The sequence below is a fragment of the Engraulis encrasicolus genome, chromosome 7, assembly GCF_034702125.1.
Source record: "Engraulis encrasicolus isolate BLACKSEA-1 chromosome 7, IST_EnEncr_1.0, whole genome shotgun sequence".
In the NCBI taxonomy this organism is placed as follows: Eukaryota; Metazoa; Chordata; class Actinopteri; order Clupeiformes; family Engraulidae; genus Engraulis; species Engraulis encrasicolus.
This window is the reverse complement of record NC_085863.1, coordinates 14,864,085-14,888,084: the sequence shown is the minus strand read 5'-3', so window position 1 is coordinate 14,888,084 and position 24,000 is coordinate 14,864,085. Positions and strand designations below refer to the sequence as shown.

At 43.8% G+C, this 24,000-nt stretch overlaps 1 protein-coding gene across 1 annotated transcript in view; it reads right to left on the bottom strand.

Moving 5' to 3' along the window:
* Window positions 1-4,623: 4,623 nt before the first annotated feature.
* The window catches only part of cblb (Cbl proto-oncogene B, E3 ubiquitin protein ligase), a 119,117-nt gene continuing 99,740 nt past the window's right edge, over window positions 4,624-24,000 (bottom strand). The window contains exons 13-19 of the mRNA XM_063202938.1: window positions 20,562-20,650; window positions 13,251-13,391; window positions 11,487-11,554; window positions 10,697-10,807; window positions 7,767-7,949; window positions 6,997-7,116; window positions 4,624-5,632 (exon numbers count right to left, since the gene is read on the bottom strand). Of these exons, the coding sequence (XP_063059008.1) occupies window positions 5,337-5,632; window positions 6,997-7,116; window positions 7,767-7,949; window positions 10,697-10,807; window positions 11,487-11,554; window positions 13,251-13,391; window positions 20,562-20,650 (1,008 nt within the window). The 3' untranslated portion in view covers window positions 4,624-5,336. The remainder of the gene's footprint in view (window positions 5,633-6,996; window positions 7,117-7,766; window positions 7,950-10,696; window positions 10,808-11,486; window positions 11,555-13,250; window positions 13,392-20,561; window positions 20,651-24,000) is intronic.

The following is a 24,000-nucleotide window of genomic DNA, read 5'->3' as shown; positions in this document are numbered from 1 at the left end:
ATCACTGGCAGACTGTTTTTTAAAAGATGAAAACACAATCCATTAGTCAAACTGTGAGAATTCACACACAAAAAAACATTTTTTGTTGTTGTTAGTGCTGTTTACTTTCACAGTCTTTTCATTAAAGTTGTATTGTTCAGGGTGGATATTCTCAGTAATCCTTGTTGTTATAGCTGTTGGTATGAACAGAACCAGTTTAAGATGGCCGCCTACCCTATTCATGCCTTAAGCTAGAACTACTTTTCTTGTGTCGTGTTCTAGGGATCTGTTCTAGAGTGTACGTGTCCGTAGATGATGCTTTGTATGTATTTAAAAAGAGAAATTTCTGAACACTTAATGTGAAACCTATTGAATGTGCAAGACCCCCCATATTTGCCCCATGTATGCTGTAGGGGAGAATATACACAGCCTTTATTCATGACAACAGTGTTTCCTTTGTCTCATCGCACAACTCTCAATGCTTAGTAATCAGAGTTGTTCAAGTTATCCCTCACCCCCGTCATGTTTCTGCAGTGGCTTTGTGTGTGCCATACAGGTACTATACACTGTAAAATATGCTGTTTGAACCACCTTTCAAAACACTAAGGCAAGCATCTGCATGGATGAATGTTTGAAATGTTGGTGCAATTTAACGGTGCCATGTGAATGTGTACGTATGGCCTTGTTAGATTGAATCAACAAAGAATGATCCATGCAGCATGTTAACTTGATTGTTTTAAAGTTGGTTATATGCTTCAATTTTTACAGTGTAAGTAAGAGGAATCATTGCAAGGACCTTATTGTTTTTTTTTCCAGAACTTTGTAAATACGTTATTTTGTTGGTCCATTTTTTTTTGTGCTATTTATACAGTGTGTGATACAGAGATAGAGTTACTAAAGCATCATGTTTGCATAAACACTAGCTACGTTTAGATGGAACTTGTTTAATATGATTGGAATAGAAATGGTCATACAAACGCCTCAATCTGTGCATTGTTTCAGGTAGTGGTGTAGTCCGTTACAACAACACACACGTATGCATACGTACACCCATTTTGATTGTTTCAGAAAAAGCACTATGTGTTGTACAGTTTTTGCGTCTGTCATGCAAATGCTAAGTTTGGATCATACAGCACTGTGCTGTACATGGGGATTAGATCTATTCCAATCAGGAAAACAACACTGTCCGTGTAAAGGTAGCTAGTGAATCAAAGTTAACATCAGTAACATATCAAAACAGTGGCTGAATGTAACTACTACTGGACTGAAGACACTACTACGTTATAGCCAGCGTGCTGATGATTGAAATATTGCTACATTAGGTTCCTGTTTTGTTTGTATGTATGAAGCCCTTGTGGAATAATTGTTTTTGTTGGGGTACTTTGGTTTAGGATTCATTTTACTTCAAGCCCATCAGGTCAGCAGTGAAACCAAAGAGGGTGAAGAGAGGAAGGCCATACAAGTGTTGTAAATACAACTTTTGTTTTTGTACTTTTGTTGAGAATAAAGTGTACATTTTGAAAGAAAATCACACCCCCATTCATGATAAGTTTGTTTCAGCGGCTGCTTTGTTACCTTCCATGAGACCCGTGGAGAAATTGCATTTGATGTTCTCTAAAAAGAACGGAAACACAAATACCCAAACAATGTTAATACTGGCTTTTATAAAACATTTTCACAGAAACAAATTACTGGTTACTTTAAACAATGGAAATAATCTCAAGAGAATCCTTAAACAAAGTATAAATTAATTGCACACATCACTATGTTTACATGTTTCACAAGGCATTTTTTGAAGAACAAACGTTCTGTATAAGAATGAAAATAGAGAAAAATAACCCCCTGCACTCTGAACAAGGCCACTTTTACTTTTTTTTTAAATGTAGGCCAAAGTGTTACCACGCAGTTCTAGACTTTCAAGTTTAAGATTAAAAGAGAAAGACCAGTGCAAAATAAAGCTTCAAGTTAAGATTACAAAAAATAAAATAAACAAAAATAAAAACAAAACCTGATCAGAGGAGAAGTAGAAGAGCGGGTAAAAGGATCAAAGCAGTCAAATGGTTGTTTGGACTATTCAAAGGCCTCACAACAGATGGTGCAATGGGAATCATCTGATGCGCTGCTCTACATCTGACGGGGCACTTTAAAGACACTACTAACAGGGCGTTGAAAACATTTTGCTGTTGGTGCCCCAAATGTTCTGCAGGGATGAAGAGTTCTCAGTTTGGTTCGTTTTTGTTGGTTTAAAACCTACATCAGATTCAGTTTGACCACTTGAGTCTATCAAGAGGTTGTCCCAGTCCACTTGACTGTGTGCACCAACTATGACCAAATGCATTAGGGGTAGATCGGTCAACTAATGATGGCACGTCAATCAGACAAAATCATTGTTTGGTTGGCAGACAATTTCAGTGCCTGGAGTGGATAAAAAATATAAAACTAAGTTCCGTCTCCTATAGTTTCCTCTTACAGAAACTACAACTAGGTTCTCAGCCATGCTACTGCACAGGACTGTTACTGGTACTTGTATGTAAAACCTTGATGGTGTTCATGGCAAAATGCAGGAGATAATAAAATAGTAAACACAAACATGTCCCCCAGACCAGATGATAACAGGGGTAGAAGCAAATTCTCTTGAGGTGTGCAGCCACCGTTCTGTCCAGTCCATCCGGTCTGGGCCCTCTCCCAAATGTATGTGTCCACTCCTTGCTAGCCCTTTGGTGGCAGGCCCATTTCAGAGTTATCAAACCCAGATTCAGAAAGTAAAAGCCCTGCCGCAAAGCCATTAATCCCGTCAGCTTTGAATGGGCTGATTGTAACAAGCACTCAAGGCCAGTAGATCAACTAGTCCATTGCTACGTTTACATTTAATTTGGAATTAACTGAATTTAATTCTGAATAAAGCTTAATTCTGCTTTGAAAACGTCATGTAAAGTTTAAATGAAAGATAAAATAAACTCGACTGAACTATTTCATTCTGAATTATTAATTCCAAATTAAAAATGTAGCCATTGGAGTCACATGGTGTTACAAGAAAGAAATGCGACAGAGTTTTGACACAAAGATTTTCTTAGTACAGTAAGATCATTCAAACTCCACCCATCCAATGCAAAGGAGTGTGCTCAAGTTTGGTCTTTTAGGGGGGTTTTGCCCCCTCCTTCTTCTCTTTCTGTGGCATTTGGTGACAGCTTGTGCAAACTGTATAAGACGTGCACTACCGCCATCTACAGTGCCAAGGGAACTCCATTTATTCTCAACTGAAAGGTCTCCTAACCACAGGTCTCCTAAAGGGGCGTTCACATGACATCACATGGATCCAGGAAATGCATGTGGGGCTTGAATCATCTTACTCTACTCTACCCTCTTTGTTTGACATTCTTGAGACATCTCCAACACCTCTGCTCACTGGACTGCACACTGCAAGGAAGACTCTACGGACCCCCAAGATACCTGCAATGCCGAATGCATTGGAAAGAAGATCAGAAATCTGCGCTTGAGCATCAGTGCGTGAAATAAGTCATAGAAATAGTAACAAAGAGACTGCTGACAGTTGGGTTGAAAAAAAAAGAAATTGAAAACAAAAGAAAAAAAAGAAAGAGAGAAGGTTCTGGCAGGTGCAGACCCTACAAAAATGTCCAACTGAAATGAGAAAGAAAGACTGAACTTAGTCCACTTGGTGACAGACTGCAGAATGCACATTACATTCTAGGCTGGACACGTCATACCGTAGGAGGCTTTTTTTCTTTCCGTTCTGTTTTTTTTTTCTTGTTTCCATCTCATTATGTCTGAGACAGAGGGTGCGTTCCAATTTGCGACCTAGCGTCCTCCACTTGTGCTTGTGGCCTCATACCAGGAAGTAATACATCATGATGACATCACTGACAACAGCATTATGTCAGTATCTCGCAAAAGCTCAATTGTAAAGTCATTTTCTCATTTGCAAACTGGATGGTGAATGAAGAATAGTCCCCCAAAAGTTGTTGTGGCTAGGCTGACAGCTGGAGCGGGAAAGGATCTGCACACTGCTTGCAAAAGACTGACAGCTGGGAAACTTAATTGTTTTCTCCACGGAGGAGGGGCCAGGAGGCGGGGCGAGGCCACAAGCACAAGTGGAGGACGCAAGGTCGCATATTGGAATGCACACAGATTCAGTAGTTGAAGGCCACATGCGACAGGGATCCATTTATGCTTTGTACGTAGACTTTTGTAGGGTGTTACGTTAGTCTGGTCAAAACAGTACAATACTGATTTAAAACAAAAAACAAGCTAGAGACTGCGAGACACAAAAAGAAATAAAGAATAACATTTATATTAAAAAACAGTACAAAAATAACAGTTATACTTGTAGCCCACAGAACAGGGTCCTGCTGCAGTTGGGTCTGAGCGCTTGGGAGAAGAGCAGAGGAGGGGAGGGGTGGGGTGGGGTGCGTTTGGGGGTTATGTGGGGTACGGCTGGGGGATGCAAGGGGGAGGGACTGGCGATGGCAGCAGCAGCAGCAGTCGTAGGAGCGCTGAGGGTCCACAAACACACACACTCACTCACTCTCACACACACACACGCACACACACATCAGTTAGCCCAACACACACACACACACACACACACACACACACACACACACACACACCAGTAGCCCAACACACACACACACACACACACACACACACACACACACACACACACACACACACACACACACACCTGTTCACTGTAAACAACAAGCTTTTGACTTTTTTTGTTTGTTTCGTTTGTTTTCTTTTTTCACAGGAGTCATGTTGACTGGTTCTGTAAATGCTTCTCTGCTCTGTTAATCCCATTTTTTGCTATGGCTAAAAAAAACAACAACATAGCTGCAAGAAGCTCCCTCAGTCAGACAGAGGTCATGTTCTCCAACCACCCCACCCAACCCCTATCCCATATCACATGACTCCACCCTTTCTGATGCCCCCTCCAGCTCCCTCACGCCATTGGGTTATTGGGCCCATGAAACCCAGGTGAAGGGGCGTGGCTGGCACAGGTGAAAAGCATTTCCATCCACCACCACCACCATCATCCACGTGGCTCAGCCTGAGCCCACAAGGCTGTGGTCCCCAGAGAGAGAGAGACTCATACACTTTCTCCCATTTGGTCCATTGGACAGGTGAGTGTGACGTCCCTCCTCCTTCCCCAATTGGTCCATTGGACAGGTGAGTGTGACGTCCCTCCTCCTTCCCCAATTGGTCCATTGGACAGGTGAGTGTGACGTCCCTCCTCCTTCCCCAATTGGTCCATTGGACAGGTGAGTGTGACGTCCCTCCTCCTTCCCCAATTGGTCCATTGGAAAGGTGTGTGTGTGTGTGTGAGGGGAGGGGAGGGGCTACAGGTTGAGTCTGGGCGCCACCAGGGCAAACTCCCTCAGAATGTTCCGGGCCACGTCCACTTTGTTCTGGGCGATCATGAGCGCCCGCTTCACGTCCTCGAAGGAGTAGCCCTCGCCCATCAGCTTGGCGATCTTGCCGTCCACGTTCTCCCGATGCGATGACGACGTGGATGAGGAGGAGGAGGAGGAGGGCTCGTGCGAGTGGATCTTGCGGTGGTGGAGGTCCGGGGGCGTTTTCCGAGGGAGGGGCTTGGGGGGCCGGGCGGGCGCCTGTAAGCAGCAGTCTCCAGCTACTGCGAGTAAGAGAGCAAACAATAAAATCATAAATACATAAAATAATAAATAATGATAATAAAATAAACATACAGAAACAGACAAATTAGCCAGGCTGAGATTACAGTGAAGAAACAGTGACAGATGGTCTGTACACAATGTATTTTGCGGTGTTAATTTAACACTGAGTGAGACCGTCTTCAGAGAGAGTAGACCTTTCCATCTAATCTTGATAGAACTATGAGAAAGTGCTGTGTATGATTAATATATAGCCAGGGCTGATAGTATTCAGGCTCCATGCCTGATTTAAGGCTTGACAGAGTTTGCAAAAATAAAAACATTGATAATAATTAGCCATTAGGTTATTCTTATCTCAGAAAGAGTTACAGGTTCAGGGGTTTCTTCTACTATCAGGCTTGAATAATGGCTATACACAGGCTATTAAATGTTTGAATAATGTGTCAAAATAGGCCTACGTTACGTCACTATACAGTAGGCTATCTTGTCGTCGTCCTTAGAGCAGGGGAAAAAGTTCAGGCTCAGGATTTTTTTTCACTATCACCCCTGTGAGTTGCATTTTACTCCTGACCAATGGCAGTAAATAGAAATGAATCAATACTTCCAACAGTATATAATGCTCTATGGAAGGAGCCAGATGGTCAAAAGTACACTATGTTCAATAAATGTGTACTTGGGGTGTCAGTTGCTTTTTGCTCTCTACACAGTGTTCTACTGTATCCATAGAGGGAGCCAGATGCTCGGTGAAACACAGTAAAACAGTAATAAAGAAACAGAGAAATTAGCCAGGCTGAGAATACAGTGAAGACACAGAGACAGATGGTCAACTGTATAGGGTACATTTTATATGAATTCAACACTGAGACAGTCTACACAGAGTAGAGTGTATAGAACTCTACAGTGTTTAAAGTGGAGTTGATAGAACTCTACATGCGATGTGTATGTTCAATATATAGCTCATGAGTTGCATGTTGCTCCCAACAGCATATAATGCTCTATGGAATGAGACATATGGTCAAATGAACAGTATGTTCAATATATACGTATGTGCGTACAGTATGTAGGGTGTGAGTAGCATTTTACTCTCTACATATCGCTCTATGTATAGAGACAGATGGTGGTCAAATGTACTGTATGTGCATTGTGCAGGCCAGGTAATCCACTCACTCAGTCATATGTCTATATGGCTGTTACAAAGCTGCCATTAATATTTCATTGTGTGGGTGGAGGGAGGGAGGGAGGGAGCCATTAAGATCTCTGAGTATTCTGAGTGCTTGCTGGGCACTAAGTGCCACAGGAGCTGCAGAGGGCGAGTTAGAGGCAGTTGGGTGATGTGATGTGGGGGGTGATGGGGGGGGGGGGGTACCTGAGGTGGGGGGCAGCGTGTCGTACTCTGGAGAGCACCGCGCCAGACACTTCATGTTGTCGTCTGGCTGTCGCCGTGGAGGCAGTGGGGCGGAGCCACTCAGCACACCAATGAAGGAGTCTGGTGATGGAGAGGAGGCGGGGTCAGGACAAGAAGTATCATGGGGCAAAAATACACTTTTTTTTTTTTACACATCTTCACTCTTCAGACAACGTAATACACCATACATGCATTGATCTTTAAACGTGGCAGCTAGCCATACTTAGATATCCCCTGTTAGGATTAAAAAAGTTAATCTATACTGTCCATCCATTAGCCTGTCCTTCTGTCTGTCTATCTGTCTTCACTACCCACATTGTTCTATTCTATTCTGTTCTGTTCCATTCTATTCTATTCTATTTTATTCTGCTCCATTCTGTTCTATTCTATTCTATTCTATTCTATTCTATTCTATTCTATTCTATTCTATTCTATTCTATTCTATTCTATTCTGTTCTGTTCTGTCTATTTCTATAAACCACACAACATGGCCACACCATACACACACAGACAGAAGTAAAAAACAAAACAATACATTGACAAAAAGCACAATAGCAGAGGGCAGCAGAGGCACTGCCCCACCATATCCTCCACTAAGCAGCAGTGTGCTGGCCATGTCTCTGGGGAGCAGAGTGGCTGGCGGAGCAGGAAGCCAAGTGAAGGGGGCATTCCCAGAATGGGGGTAATGGGAAAACTGGGAATGATGGGAATACTGGTTTGGGGTGGCTCACCGGGGTTGAGCAGGAAGTGGTCGTGTCCAGAGACGGGGCGCGGAGCGCGGGATGAGGAGGGAGAGGAGGAGGAGGAGGAGCAGGAGGAGGAGGTGGGCAGCTCGGGGAAACTGTGGCGCACCGGGGGAGGAGGGGGAGGCGCGGAGGGAGGGGCCGAGTTGAAGGGGTCATCTGCTGGGGAGGCTGTAGAGGAGAGGAGAGGAGAGCAGAGGTATATAGGAGAGGAGACGAGAGGAGGGGAGAGGAGAGGAGAGGTAAAGGAGAACAGAGGAAAAGAAAGGAGAGGAGAGCAGAGAAGTAGAGAAGAGGAGAGGACAGGAGAGCAGAAGAGTAAAGAGGAGAGGAGAGGAGAGGAGAGGAGAGGAGAGGAGAGGAGAGGAGAGGAGAGGAGAGGAGAGGAAAAAAGTATTTCTATTAATGTTAATAATGGTCTGTCAGGACTGCCCGATAGTCTGGCCATTCCTAATAGTACATTAGCCTGAGGCTAACTGTGGCGCCATGCATCAAGCGGTAACATTTATGTTGGCAATTCTGTAGTACACAGCCCATAATGGATACAATAAATTACCGCAATTTACAATTATAACTTGGGGAAGAGTGACTGCACCTGGTTGCCACAGCCAAAGCCACAGTAACCAAATACACAACAATGCAGAGCCCTGCCTAGACCTGCAATCCCAGTGAAGGATGCTTACTGTAATACGGGATTGACATGCACTACCGCTGTTCTCCACTAGATGGAGCAATAACACTGCATGCAAGCCAGATGAACCAAGACGAGGCACAAAGTAAATGTGACACCTTAATGCGATTTTACATTAGCAAGATGTGTTTAATTGAGGAAAAAAAGTTATTTGAACACAAAGTTTCAGAGTTATTAGTCAGTGCTGAAGATGAAGGTGAATGTGTGAGGGGAAATAATGAGCAATTATTTCCAGTTTACAGTGTTACAGTGTATGCTAGAGTTCTCAACGGGCCTGAAAATGTCAACCCGACCCTACCCGGCCCGTGGCTTTTAAAGCCCGAGCCCGATGTTACCCGACACATCACTAGAATTATCTAACCGAGCCCGGCCCGAGGCCCGAAGTCGGGGGTCGAGTTTCCCCACGTTATCCTATGGAGAATGACGGGTTGTGGTGGGTCTTAAAGGGCACTTATGTGCAGTAAATTGCATAACCCACTTAAAAACCTAGTGAAAAGATATTTTCCACAATAGAAACATGAAATGGGGAAACGTTCTTGCTATTTAAGCAGAATCATCCACAGCGCGATTTCAATAGCCTCTTCAGGGCAACAACAATCTATCCACCTTTTGTTTTGACTTCTAAATGTAGGCTTACTACATTTCCACCCCGTGTATCTGATTAAATGTAGGCTACGTGAAGTTGCCCCTCCCTCCTTGTTTGTTCATATGCGTGGATGAGATGGAAAGCCTGGCTGTGCCAAACATTGTTTAAAAGTTTCATAAAATTTTGGTCGGCACACAAGGTTTTGGACATACTAATTTCTAGTGGCACCTGGGCTACGGTTGGTGCATTGATCAGCCATGTAGCAAAAAAGACAGATAGCCTAGGTGAGAGGATGAGATCTTCCTCGGCTGGCAAGCGCTCCGCATGTGTGTGCGCGTGTTTCCTGCCCTCCCAAGACCCGACAGTTGGTTACAAGTCAATTTGAGCACGAAAACAGCAAAGACAAGGTGATATTTCATTCAAACAGGGCCTACACGCTCCAAATAAAACATTTGCTGAGGGGATTTTCAACCAGACCGCAGCGCGAGCAGACAGTCAGTGTGAAAAGCCAAGTCTACCGGCACCTTCGCTGCCGCTCGCTTACCATCGGTGCACGAGCCATTTAAATAGTGAATGGGCATATCGCAACAGCACATGCGGATTAGCCAAATTATATGCAACAAAGTCGCCAACAAAGCGTGGATTTAACGTTTAATACGCATATGCCAACGTTGTGTGAATACGGGGAAAGGATAACCTAATTGGAAAGCCACTGTCCTTTCTAGTATAGCCTATGTCGAAGACCGCTTCGGTTTCGTTTCACCTCATGGGGAAAACATAATTTCCATGCACTGCATTTGCTGAGACTACTAAGCAATAAAGTTAGCGATCAAACTAAAAATATTGGTTGTTGTCATTCACTATGGCTGTTGTTTAAAATAGTCATTGGATTGCCAACTGGCCCCTGTATTAAGAAACAAAAGTAGGCTATGGTTCCATGAGCTGACATGGGACTCAATATCGTTAAAATTGCATCTAAGAACTTTTTTCCCGTTTTTATTAGTTTGCGTAATTGTAGCCAATGTAGTTTTTCTGTGCGTTCCGGGACCTCTTTCCAACTCATCATCGCTGTGATGGGATGTTTGTTTTGCGTTCTGGTACCTTGTGATTTACAAATTAAGCACTGCGGGCAAGGTTGCATGCAGCAGCCTGCCAGACCTTCGTTACGCAGGCCTACATATATTTAGATAGATAGGTAGCTTTACTGACCCATCAAGGGGAAATTCGCCATGATTCACGGTAAACAGCAGAACTGATTTTTTTTTTCACTGGGCGGAAAAGATTGAGCCCGCGGACCGAACCGACCCGAGCCATATGCTTATATTTTCGACCCGAACCCGGCCCGAACCCAAAGGGCCCGTCGGGTTTGTCGGGCTGACCCGACCCGTTGAGAACTCTAGTGTATGCTACCGTACATTCATTCCACCATCACTGATTCTCTCTCTCTCTCTCTCTCTCTCTCTCTCTCACACACACACACACACACACACACACACACACACACACACACACACACACACACACACACACACACACACACACACACACACACACACACACACACACACACACACACACACACACACACACACACACACACACACCAATACTCAGTCAGTCAGTGTTTGTGTGTGTGTGTACCTTGGCTGGGGGGTAAGAGGATGTCGTAGTCTGAAGGGGTCCTGTTGTTAAGGCCGCAGAGTGGGGCTGTGGGCAGCCCTGACAGCAAGGAGCTGGGCTCAAACTGAATACCTGCGGGAGGGACACAAGACCAGCCGTTCAAACCAACTCCTGCTGCTGCACTCTCAGAAATAAAGGTACAGAACTCGTCGCTGTGGCAGTGCCCAGAGGGGGAGTACCATTGTGTTGCTTGATTGGTACCCCAAAAAAAGAGGTGTGTTCAGTTTCTTGCAATGTCGACCAATGTGCATCTGTCACGCAATGGTACTCCCCTTGAGGGTACTGCCACAGCGACGTGTTCTGTACCTTTATTTCTGGGAGTGTATAGACAGTCAGTTGTTCAGTCAGTGTCAGTAGGTCGGTCAATCAGTTGAGGCAAGTCTGGGCTTTGCTGAGAAAGGAGTGCTGTGATGTGTTGTGTTGTGTTTTGTGTGTGTGCCATCCAACATAGCTTTTATATCTTTTTCATATCTTCCAAAACATTCACTCAGCTATGCAGACACAAACATTGCCCCACCACAACTCTTAACTCATACACGCACACATTCACACGCACGCGCACGCACGCACACAGGCACACGCACAGGCACAGGCACAGGCACACACACACACACACACACACACACACACACACACAAAATGACAGTGAGGCATGCAGGTGTTAATGAGTGATGAAGGTGATGATCATGATGCTAATGATGATCATGGTGGTAGTCGTGGCGATGTTCAGGGATATTGTCATAGTCCTTACCATGCTGCTCAGGCGTTTTGTGCCTCTTCCCTTCTGAGGATGCCTCCGAAGTGCCGTTCTCCAAATCCCTGCGCGGCACAATCAGATAGTTCGGCCAAAGTGTTTTTACATAAACAGTACAAAACCTGCCTTTGATCCATTGGCCTTGACCTTGACTAGAATAATGTGTTTAGTTGAGCAGAAGTTTTGTATTTATTCTACATAATGCATAAATGAAGGGGTTCGTTGCAAAACGGTGTATCCACCATTTGCATTTTATTATTGGAAATGACTGTTCAGAGGTCCTATCACATACTTTTTAAACCTATATAAAACACATTTTGCAATGCAATGCAATGGAATCCCAACACAAAATGTCAATTTCCTAACATTCTACAAAATGGAGATGCACCGCTTTGCAATGGAACCCTTAAAATATACGGTACTACAATATATCAATATAGTGATCACCAAACAGGGAGCACATACTGCATAAAGCATACTGTACAACAAGGACAACAATTGCAAGTCAAATCATCAACAATCATTGCTACTGATGTTGCCAGTGAGGGGCTACAATAGCACAATACTCCAATGTGATAGTTCTAAGCACAACTCCACAGCTTGTCAGTGACAACAATTAGTCCAGTTCAACCATAGTCTTAACCTGAATCTGCTAAGTCATGACCTCACATGAACTCGTGTGTCACGTCGAGGCCACGTTGGTCCCCGTAGGGCTGGGGGCCCTTTACATTCCACTCTCTCCATATACACAAGCAGCAACTCACACTCAACACACAACATACCAAACATAACTGCTGTAGCACCCAAAGTTTAACATTCTTAAAATATTCACAGCTTAATGAGTTGCCAGTTGAAAGTGCAGGGGGCTGGTCCCTTGTCCGTAATAGAGACCCAAGGGGTGGGGTGCCCTGGGGTGCACATTTGTCCTTTACATACATAACTTTGTTTTTACGTATCTTTTTGAACAACAAAGACCACACTTAATCAAAAAGATATCAAGCCTTTCCTGCATATTATTTGTACAGGTTGCATCAGGTGTCACTCTTACAGTAAATACTTCAACTGTGAGGGTACTGACCCAAAAGTGTGATAAAAACACAATTTATTCAAGGTGCGGCCTCCTTTTTGAAAAACTGCATATTATTTGCACATTTCAGCCCATTGCTAAGCCACCACAGCAGCAGGAGGACGCCCACCCACCCTTCCTCCCTCCTTTTGTCATCTAGACTGACTTCCAGTGAATAAGGTAGAGGGACAGTCCCCCTATTAAGCAACATGCTTTTGGCATGCCTTGTACAATACAATAGCACTTCAATGAGGGATGCAGCTGCACAGCCATGAACTTCTGAACTCAAGACCAGACCTCTGAATTAGGACACTGCTGTCCTGATGTTTATTACTCATACTGTATACCTACATCATTGGTCATCTAGTTCAACAGTCATGCTGGACAAAAGGCAACCTCAAGTTGTATCCTGTATGAGAGTATGGTAGGTGTGTAGGTGAGGCAGAGATTCTTTAAGTATATAGAGATATGCCAATGTAATAGGTTGCTATGGGCACCTAATGTGACCAGGTTCCGGTCTGCCTAAAGGGGCGTGTCATAATACTCCTAGCATTGAATAGAACTGTCCTTTGGTCTGCCTAGGTCTGCCTAAAGGGGGATTCCCCCCCCCCCTTGCAATAATAGAACCCGGAAACAATGGGCCAATGGAACCTCTCTCTCTACTCTCTCTGGGTGAGGTGTAGTCTGTACTGTACCTGGTGGGTATGCAGACGGAGATGCAGAGCGGAGCCTGGGAGAGGCAGACGGGGTGGGAGGAAGGCACCTGGTACTCGTCCTCCACCCGCTCCACCAGACGCTGCTTCTCCATACACAAGCTGGTGAAGGGGTTCGGATGCCTGCTGGGGACGCACACACACAACAACAATGGGCCCTCGCTCGGTTACAGTACATGGGACATTTAATTCCAAATTAACTCCATTTGATTCAGAATAGAAAACTTAATTCCGCTTTAAAGACAACATGCAAATACCTCACAATTTGGAATTAAATGAAAGTGCAATGAAAGTTTGTGAAATGTTGCGAAAATAAAAATGGTTTGAGGAGTAAGGATTTCCCCCCAGTTCTTTTAGAATTTTACTTGAACACTCTACAGCTCCCATAGAAGTCTATGTTAAAAATCTCGCAAAATCCTTATGACATCATAATGAGAACTCAAAATGTTGGCAAAATTCTAATCACATATTTGTGATGGTACTCCTCAAAGGGTTAAAAAAAAAAGGGAGCTCATTGGTGTGCGGATCTGACTGGGAAAGGCTGATAGTCCAGACATTGGGTCAAGTCACGTGGTTATTATGGTGGAATATATGTAGCCTGGTACACCAGCGCCACCCGCTGGACGCCGAAAATTTTCAGCTGCGAGTGGGTCTGGCCTCGGATCTGAGAACGTTTTGTACACTGTGCCCTGAGTCTGGCAAAACCAATCACAACGCAGCAATTTGCCTCTTCATTACATTGAAATACATTCAATTGCATTGCATTTGGCTGATGCTTCTTAACCAAAGTGACTTCCAATCGAGGACATAATCATAGCCAACATCACTAGCAGATACAAAGTGCACAGGAAATATACAGAACACCAAGTGCAAAGCAGGGTTATGTTTTTCTTTTTAAAGTGAAGTAGAGTACACATACATACACATCATGTCACAGAATCTGGCCTGGGACCAGGGTAGCTCAAGCTTTAGGAGCCTGTTCACAGTTCAGCAGTTCACAGTGATCAATAACCCTGGAGCAACGATCTGCAACGATCACTCTGTTAGGGACAATTTTGCCATGACAACCATCCTGCTTAACCTTATATCATACTTATCAACATTTTCCATGATCAGCACAACATTTGTCTATTGATAATTTTCTATATGCTTAGGGGTTAAACGTGGAAAAAATGCCCAGTCAGAGTCATTCGTCACTCGATTGTGGCTTATTCTGCAATCATGACCTCAATATACCGTACATTATTTCTTGCTAATCAGCAGTTGCCGTGATCAGCATTACTTTTCTCCATGACTGATCACCACAAGCTCCGTGGATAACCATGAACAAGCGTTGTCTTTATTAGAGAGGGTGAAAGTGATACCATAGAAAAATAAGCTACTTATGTGACTGGGAAACCACTGTATGACACAAATGAAATATATTTGTTCCTCCCCTGCGGTACAACAAAGTAGAACAAATCCGCGCATCAAAATTAAAACCGCACAAAGCATTTTCTTATTTGGTAGGGCAAACCGCTGTGATCCAGACGACTAATGCCCGGTGGTTTAAAGGAGTTTTACGGATATAACTTCAACAGCGAGGAGCCATCCCCTCTCCCGGGGCAAGACCGGGGCGGGGAGAGAGCTGTGCAGAACCGAACCGTGAGTAATTCCAACCAGAACAAACAGGTTCCTCTGTTCCTGCGCCTATTTTGCTTAGGTGGAAAATGACGTTAACAATTCCACAGGCAGTGGTACGATGTAGTTTGTGTAGTGTGTGTAGTGTGTGTGTGTGTGTACATGCCTTCATGTACAAATGTGTGTGTGTGTGTGTGTGTGTGTGTGTGTGTGTGTGTGTGTACATGCCTTCATGTACAAATGTATGTGTGTGTGTGTGTGTGTGTGTGTGTGTGTGTGTGTGTGTGTGTGTGTGTGTGTGTGTGTGTGTGTGTGTGTGTGTGTGTGTGTGTGTGTGTGTGTGTGTGTGTGTGTACATGCCTTCATGTACAAATGTATGTGTGTGTGTGCATGTGGTGTGTGTGTGTGTGTGTGTGTGTGTGTGTGTGTGTGTGTGTGTGTGTGTGTGTATGTGTGTGTGTGTGTGTGTGTGTGTGTGTGTGTGTGTGTGTGTGTGTGTGTGTGTGTGTGTGTGTGTGTGTGTGTGTGTGTGTGTGTGTGCTCCATCATGACAAAGGGCCTAGTGTGCTTGCGAGTCGTCCGTCAGTCCAGCCTGCACAGCTGCAGGGAAGGCACCACCTACACCAGCGGCCTTACAACACACACACACACACAAAACACTAAACAACACACACACACAACACACACACACACACACACACACACACACACACACACACACACACACACACACACACACTACACTAACACTAAACACACACACACACAAACACTAAACAACACACACACACACACACGTACACGCACTACACTACACTAAACACACACACACACACACACACACACACACACACACACACACACACACACATACACACACACACACACACACACACACACACACACACACACACACACACACACACACACACACACACACACACACACACACACACACTAAACACACACACACACACACACACACACACACACACACACACACACACACACACACACACACACACACACATACACACACACACTAAACACACACACACACACACACACACACACACACACACACACACACACACACACACACACACACACACACACACTAAACACACACACACACACACACACACACACACACACACACACACACACACACACACACACACTCAGGGGCTCATCTGTGCGTGTCTGTGGGTGTGACTGGTGCCCTTCCTGTGCTGTGCTGTGCTGTGCTGTGCTGTGCTGTGCTGTGCTGTGCTGTGCTGTGCTGTGCTGTGCTGTGCTGTGCTGTGCTGTGCTGTGCTGTGCTGTGCTGTGCTGTGCTGTGCTGTGCTGTGCTGTGCTGTGCTGTGCTGTGCTGTGCTGTGCTGTGCTGGGAAGCCCTTCAAAGCAGATGTGGGTGTGTCCTGCACTGTACTGTACTGTACTGTTGTGTATATGAGGGGGAGGGGCAGCCCATCCCGCCAGTCACTAACACATGCTCACACAGAGTTACACTTGCACATGCTCACTTACTGTATGCCCACAATGCACCCCATTTTATTTTGATTTCGTGCCTGGTCTTTGGCCCCTTGAGTGGGACTAACATGTTGTAAAATTTGGACTATTTTATTATGTTTGATCACAGTCATGCGTACAGGATGTGTTATGGGTGAGGAATATATTCGATATACTGAATATAAAAGGGAGAGCATTGCAAAGGCTTTAATGGGGTGTGACTTAACGGTAAAGACTAGCTTAAGGACACTGGTGGAGTGTTGGTGTGTAGTGTAGTGATCATGTTGTATGACTTTACAGCAAGAGCATCGTGGAGGTGTGTTGTTTGTGCTTGTGCGTGTGTGTGTGTACGGTATGTGTGTTTACAGTATTTCTCAATTGGTTTTGTACATTTCTCGAATCTCTCTCGCAATTTTCAAAACACAGTATTCATTCTCAAAACAGCTTTAACAAATGGTAAAACACCATGGATGACCTGCAAAACCAAGTCTCTTCCTCAAAATCCTTAGTTTGTCTTTCAAAACCAAGTTTTTGTGTCAATGAACGCGTCAGTGCCAGCAGAATGGTTAGTCATTGTGTCATAGTGTATGGACAAGATAGTCAAATGGATTTGTCATGTTGTCAATTGAATAGTACACTCTTGAGGATGTTTTCTGAAGTGAAATGTTGTTTAGAATGGATGGAAAATGTTGTACATTCGACTTTATATTACATAGATTAGGTAAGATTGTACTAGATATACATTTAGAGTATGACATATTTATTGAAAGGTTTTCTCATTGCAAAATCCAAAAAATAGTCAACTCTTATTGAGGTGTCAAAGTGCGCCCTCTACCACCCCTTTTTACTTGTCTTGCAGGCCCATGTGGAAAAAAATATAGAACTGTAAAGCAAAATAAATTTGAAACAATACACTGATACTGTATAAAGTGCACTTGCTGTCTTGTGAAATTCTAGGGCAATATTGTAATTTTGCGTGGAGCGTAATTATAAAGGGCACATGAGGCATAGAGTAATGTAATGCAGTACAGTGCTTATTGTTGTATTGCATGCTTGTTTCCTCTATCCCTTCTACTGCTTTTGATTAGAGAGAGTCAATATTTACCTGCGAGCAATTCACCCATTCAGATCCCATTTATAGACACAAAACCAATGGACATTATACAGTGCTTAACACATTATGGCAGCTTGGTAAATCATTTTGCATGTGAAGACTTATACTATGACATAGGGCCTAAATGTTTTGGGGTTTGAGATAGTTTTGTGTATTCAGTGACAATGCTTTTTGAGTGATATGACAAAAGTAATTGCTAATGTACAAAAAAGCTGAGAATTGTACACAACCATCTGCATGATGATGAAAGCATTTGCTAAATGCTGAAAAATATGAGAAACGTATTTTAGCATGTGCACAGATAACAGCAGGAAGTCACAATCGAACAAGACCTTTTGATGAATATTATTATGTTGTGAGAAATGTACAAAACCAATTGAGAAATACTGTAAATAGCTTTGTGAGGACTTTTGTGTAGTGTAGTTTAGTGTGTGTGTGTGTGTGTGTGTGTGTGTGTGTGTGTGTGTGTGTGTGTGTGTGTGTGTGTGTGTGTGTGTGTGTGTGTGTGTGTGTGTGTGTGTGTGTGTGTGTGTGTGTGTGTATGTAGAAACATAGAGAGAGAGACAGAGAGACAGACAAAGATAGGAGGAGAAAAAGAGACAGACAGACTGAAAGAGAGAGAGAGACAGACAGACAGACAAACAGACAGAGAGACAGACAGACAGAGAGAGAGAGAAAGAGCGAGAGAGAGAGAGAGACAGAGAGACAGACATACAGATAGAGAGAGAGACAGACAGACAGACATAGAAAGAGAGAGACAGACAGACAGACAGACAGACAGACAGACAGACAGACAGACAGACAGAGCGCTGGAAAGAGAGAAAAACAGAGAGCGCTATTTTGAGAGACAGAGAGAGAGTTTCTGTTTGCTTTTACATAATCACTGCACATGTGTCCAAACAGTGGTGCTGTTTTTCTGTCCGACTGGCGGAACTGGGAGAGCAGCCGACAGCGGAACAGGGGCAGAGGCGCAGGCTCGGGACAAAGCGTGCGGAGTCCGCACCCCGGAAAACAATCCCCTCTCTCTGTCTCCCTCCCGGTCAGGCTCCACTGAACCCCCCTCCCCTCCCCCTCCCCACCTCAGGCCTCAGACTCACCCCATCCTCCAGCCCAGACCCCCTTAACCACCCCTCACACTGACATGACCTCACACAGATGCCATACGCTGCTTAGGCAACTGCATCCAGGAAGGAATGCCACGTCACCATGGTGTCATCTCCAGGGACTAATTAGAATCTTTGCATTGTTGAATGAAGATTCTTTTGGCTGATGTCATTTCTGGTCCAGGCTTAGGTATTGTGTCCACTGCAGATGTTCTCTATGACTAAAATCTATTTCCCATCAAAGCACTGATTTTATTCATTGCGGATTTTTATATTTGATCTATTAGACGTTGTACAGTACTTATGTATGCTGCTCAATTATTTTTAAGCCGGATCTTTGCATTTGTGGGTTGTTTTCAAATAACATTTCACTGTACTTGTATTGTGACAAAAAAGAATGTCAACTTGACTGCACAGAGATTCTAAGATTATACGTTTGCTGAACGGATGTACAGAGATTGTAAGATTCTAAGTGTTTGCTCTACTGTAATGTATTGTACCTTTCAGTGTGCCTTAACTGGGCAAGTCTTGCTACAGGAACCTAACCTTTTACCTTAACTTTGGACTTTGTAGAGCTGAAGAAAATTTTACGAGGTTTCAAGGGGTTCCGTAGAAATGAGCCATGACCAGAGATTCCCATGTGGGATGCTGCTATGTGCATTGTAATACTCTTATGTCTAATAGCCATTGAGAGTTGATTTTAGAAACATACTACAGATCTGTAGTTGGATACTGTATTTCTGTGACAGAGACCGTGGTTCGATGTTTTGAAAGGGTTAAATATGTGCATGTACTCTATGTTAGTGGAGCTTTGGATAAGGCTGGTTGGCTGGTTGGCTGGTTGTATACCGTAGCCTATATGTGTTGGAGGAGCACTGTTTGAGCGTTGTTGAAACGTTATGATTAGCGTGGCTGCCTGGTTACATGTGCGTTACAGGAGCGTTGCTGGAGTGTTGTTGGTAGTATTGGTGATTTGGTTGGCTGGTTGTATACCGTATATGTGTTAAAGGAGCACTGTTTGAGCGTTGCTGGAGCATTGTGATTAGGGCTGTGGGCTGGTTATATGCGTGTTAGCATTGTGATTAGGGCTGTGGGCTGGTTATATGCGTGTTAGCATTGTGATTAGGGCTAAGGGGCTGGTTCTATGTGTGTTAGCATTGTGATTAGGGCTGTGGGCTGGTTATATGTGTGTTAGCATTGTGATTAGGGCTGTGGGCTGGTTATATGCGTGTTAGCATTGTGATTAGGGCTGTGGGCTGGTTATATGCGTGTTAGCATTGTGATTAGGGCTAAGGGGCTGTTTGTTTTGTGGGGCTTACTTCCTGTTGAAGCAGGACACAGCAGATGGAGCTAGTTAAGACTGATTGGCTGATAGTAGCAGAGAAGAGGCTACACTGTGTGTGTGTGTGTGTGTGTGTGTGTGTGTGTGTGTGTGTGTGTGTGTGTGTGTGTGTGTGTGTGTGTGTGTGTGTGTGTGTGTGTGTGTGTGTGTATGTGTGTGTGTGTGTGTGTGTGTGTGTGTGTGTGCGTGCGTGCTTGCGTGCGTGCGTGCGTGCGTGCGAATGTGTGTGTGTGTGTGTGTGTGTGTGTGTGTGTGTGTGTGTGTGTGCGCACGCGAATGTGTGTGTGTGTGTGTGTGTAAAAATGATAAGATTAAGTAAATGTGTGACAGGAACAAAGCATTTAACTCTATAATAAAGGGAAGGAGACGGAAGGACACGTTTAGAAAGAGCTACAAAGGAGCGAAAAAGAAGAGAGGGAAGAAGAGAAAGAAAGAAAGAAAGAAAAAGAGAGTGAGTGTGTGTGTGAGTGAGAGAGAGAGAGAGAGAGAGAGAGAGAGAGAGAGAGAGAGAGAGAGAGAGAGAGAGAGAGAGAGAGAGAGAGAGAGAGAGAGAGAGAGAGAGAGAGAGAGAGAGAGAGAGAAAACTGTGAAGAGAGACTTACCTCTGGCTGCTGGTGAGAGAGGGAGGAGGAGGGGAGTGGCGAGGGGGGATGTCATATTCATCACTGAGCATCAGACCATTAGAGTACGCCTGCCAACAAACACACACACACACACACACACACACACACACACACACACACACACACACACACACACACACACACACACACACACACACACACACACACACACACACACACACACACACACACACACACACACACACACACACACACACACAAACAGTCAATTGTTAAGTGTTCACCAAGAAATGTTTCATCACATAATACAAGCACAAGCATAATTCGATACATTTAAACATTAACTATAAGATAATCTCATTTCCTGTTATGGATTTGACATCACAACATAAACAAGGCGAACATAATACCATTTTAATGTTTTATGTTTACCTGACTCCTCGCATCACACGAATAAGCCAACTATAAAATATAGATTTCTATAATAATAATATAGTATATTGAACAAAGGAGAGGGAGATTCCATCCTTTTTATTTTCAGTGTCAAGCCGGCAGTGGTGCACAGATCATTTTACTGCACATAACCAAAGACAACTCAGACCGAGACACAGAAATAGTCAGTCTGGGCTGCTCCATGAAAAGTGCTTACACATCTTCCCTTAGAGAAAGACATGAAAGGTCCAGGTCTAGGACCATACACAGAGTGGATATTCCTCACGATTCAATGTGCGTACTACTACTATTACTGTTTGTACAACTACTACTACTACTACTACTACTACTACTACTATTTGTACATCTACTACTACTACTACTATTACTGTTTGTACAACTACTACTACTACTACTGTTTGTACATCTACTACTACTACTATACTACTACTACTACTACTACTACTGTTTGTACAACTACTACTTCTACTACTACTACTACTACTACTACTACTACTACTACTACTACTACTACTACTACTACTACTACTACTACTACTACTACTACTACTACTACTACTACTACTATACTACTACTACTATACTACTACTACTACTACTACTGTTTGTACAACTACTCAGTAGTTCATGTAGACAGGTCATCAGCTGGGAAAATTAGGCCTTTCGTCCTACCGCACTTTTCTCTGTGGATTACTGACCAGAAGCCCTATTGGAAGAAATTAAATCATGGGGCCACGTCAATTTTTGCTCAGAATTCAATATGGCTGCCATTTTCCAAAATGACTTGTTTTCATGCATTATTACATTGTACTATAAGGTGATATTCATGAACGATGAACTACTTTCAGCACTATTCTGTCCTATTTCCTTACATACATGTTTACAAAGGTTGACTAAACTAAAAGAAATGAAAATAAAGTTGGCCACCTTGCAATATCCAAAGGCAAGTGCTGAAAATAATGATTGAAATGCACATACAGAGTCTATGGCTGCGAAAATTAGGCCTATTGTCCTGTCAGGGTTTTCACAGTGGATTACAGACCAGAAGGTCTATTGAAAAAGATGAAAACTTGGGGCCATCTATGTGCTCCAAAATTCAAAATGTTCTGTTTTTCAGAATGGCAGACTTTCACACATTTTTCTCAATACTGTAAGGCCATAATTACCAATAAAGATTTTTCAGTTAAATTGTCTTATCTCCTTACAGACGTGAGTATAAAGGTTGTCTAGAAAAAGGCATGAATATATATACAGGGGATGGACAAAATAACTGAGAAACCTGTCATTTTAGTGTCATTTAGTCACAAGAGTTAATCCTGTTGGATGTGGTTCATCCTTCTTGGTGGTATGCAGACATTACCTTGGATACTGTGGCACACAAAGACTTGCTGTCTCGGTCAAAGATGCAACAGCTACAGAGAATTTCTCCTTTTTGAACCCTGACAAAATTTTGAGCAAAACTGTGCTCTTACCCTGCTAATTCAACCTTCACACTTCACTTTACTGGTGCAATGTGCCATTAATGAAGATTGGCCAACAGGCTGGTCCACTTGAGCCATTAAACTTCCAACACTAAAATGATGTCTCAGTTATTTTGTCCACCCACTGTATCTTGCCACTTTTTATCCAAAGGAATGTTGTCAAATGATTGAATTTCACAAACACAGTGGACTGCTGAAAAAAGGCATATTGTCCTGCCAAACTGTGTGTGTGTGTGTGCGCGCGTGCGCTTGTGTGTGTGTGTGCGCGTGCGCTTGTGTGTGTGTGCGCGTGCATTTGTACAAGTATGTGTGTGTACGTATGCCTGAGTGCACTTTTCTCAAGTGTGTGTGGCCAGTGTGGGGGGAGAGGTTGTAAGGTGGAGGGGGAAGGGGGGACCGAATGATGTGGAGGAGCCGGGGGATGAATGAGGGGGTGAGTGGGGGTAGGGGGCAGAGTGGGGTTGGGGGGGGAATGACTCGGGGTTGAATTAGGAAGTGGGGGGCAGAATAGTGTGTGGGGGGATGTGGGGGGTTCGGGGGGGGGGGGGGGAGGGGGGGGGGGGGGCAGCAGAATAATGTGTCTGTGTTTGCGGGGGGTTAGTTTGTGGGGGGGGGGGGGGTGGGTAAGAATGAGTCAGGGGGGGTTGAATGTGGGGGGCAGAATAGTGGGGGGGTGAGTGAGGGGTGGAGGGGCAGAGTAGCATGGGAAGGATGAGTGAGGGGCTTGGGGGGCAGAATAATGTGTGGGGGGATGAGTGAGGGGGTGGAGGAGGCAGAGTAGTGTGTGGGGGAAAGACACTGTAGAGCAGGGGAAAGATGAGGTTTGCTTTATGCAAAAAAATGTTGGCCTAAAAAACTTTTGGTCAGAAATCTAATGTGAAAAGTTTGGCAGATCAATAGCTTTTTTTCAGCAGTCAACTGTGTATGTGTAATTCAATCATTTTCTGACAACAATCCTTAGGATATTGTCTATAGGAAATTTACATCTTTCTGTTGCCAACCTCTGTAGATAGGAGATTTCACTGAAAATAGGTTATCTTTATTGATAATTATGGTCTTACAGTATTGAGAAAATGAAAGTCTGCCATTCTGAAAAACAGAGAACATTTTGAATTTTGGAGCACATTTGAGATGGCAACCAGCTGGTGAATCTTTTTCAATAGGCCTTCTGGTCTGTAATCCACTGTGAAAACCCTGACAGGACAATAGGCCTAATTTCCGCAGCCATAAACATAGATGTGCAATTCAATCATTATTTTCAGCACTTTCCTTTGGATATTGCAAGGTGGCCAACTTTATTTTCATTTCTTTTAGTTTAGTCAACCTTTGTAAACATGTATGTAAGGAAATAGGACAGAATAGTGCTGAAAGTAGTTCATCGTTCATGAATATCACCTTATAGTACAATGTAATAATGCATGAAAACAAGTCATTTTGGAAAATGGCGGCCATATTGAATTCTGAGCAAAAATTGACGTGGCCCCATGATTTAATTTCTTCCAATAGGGCTTCTGGTCAGTAAT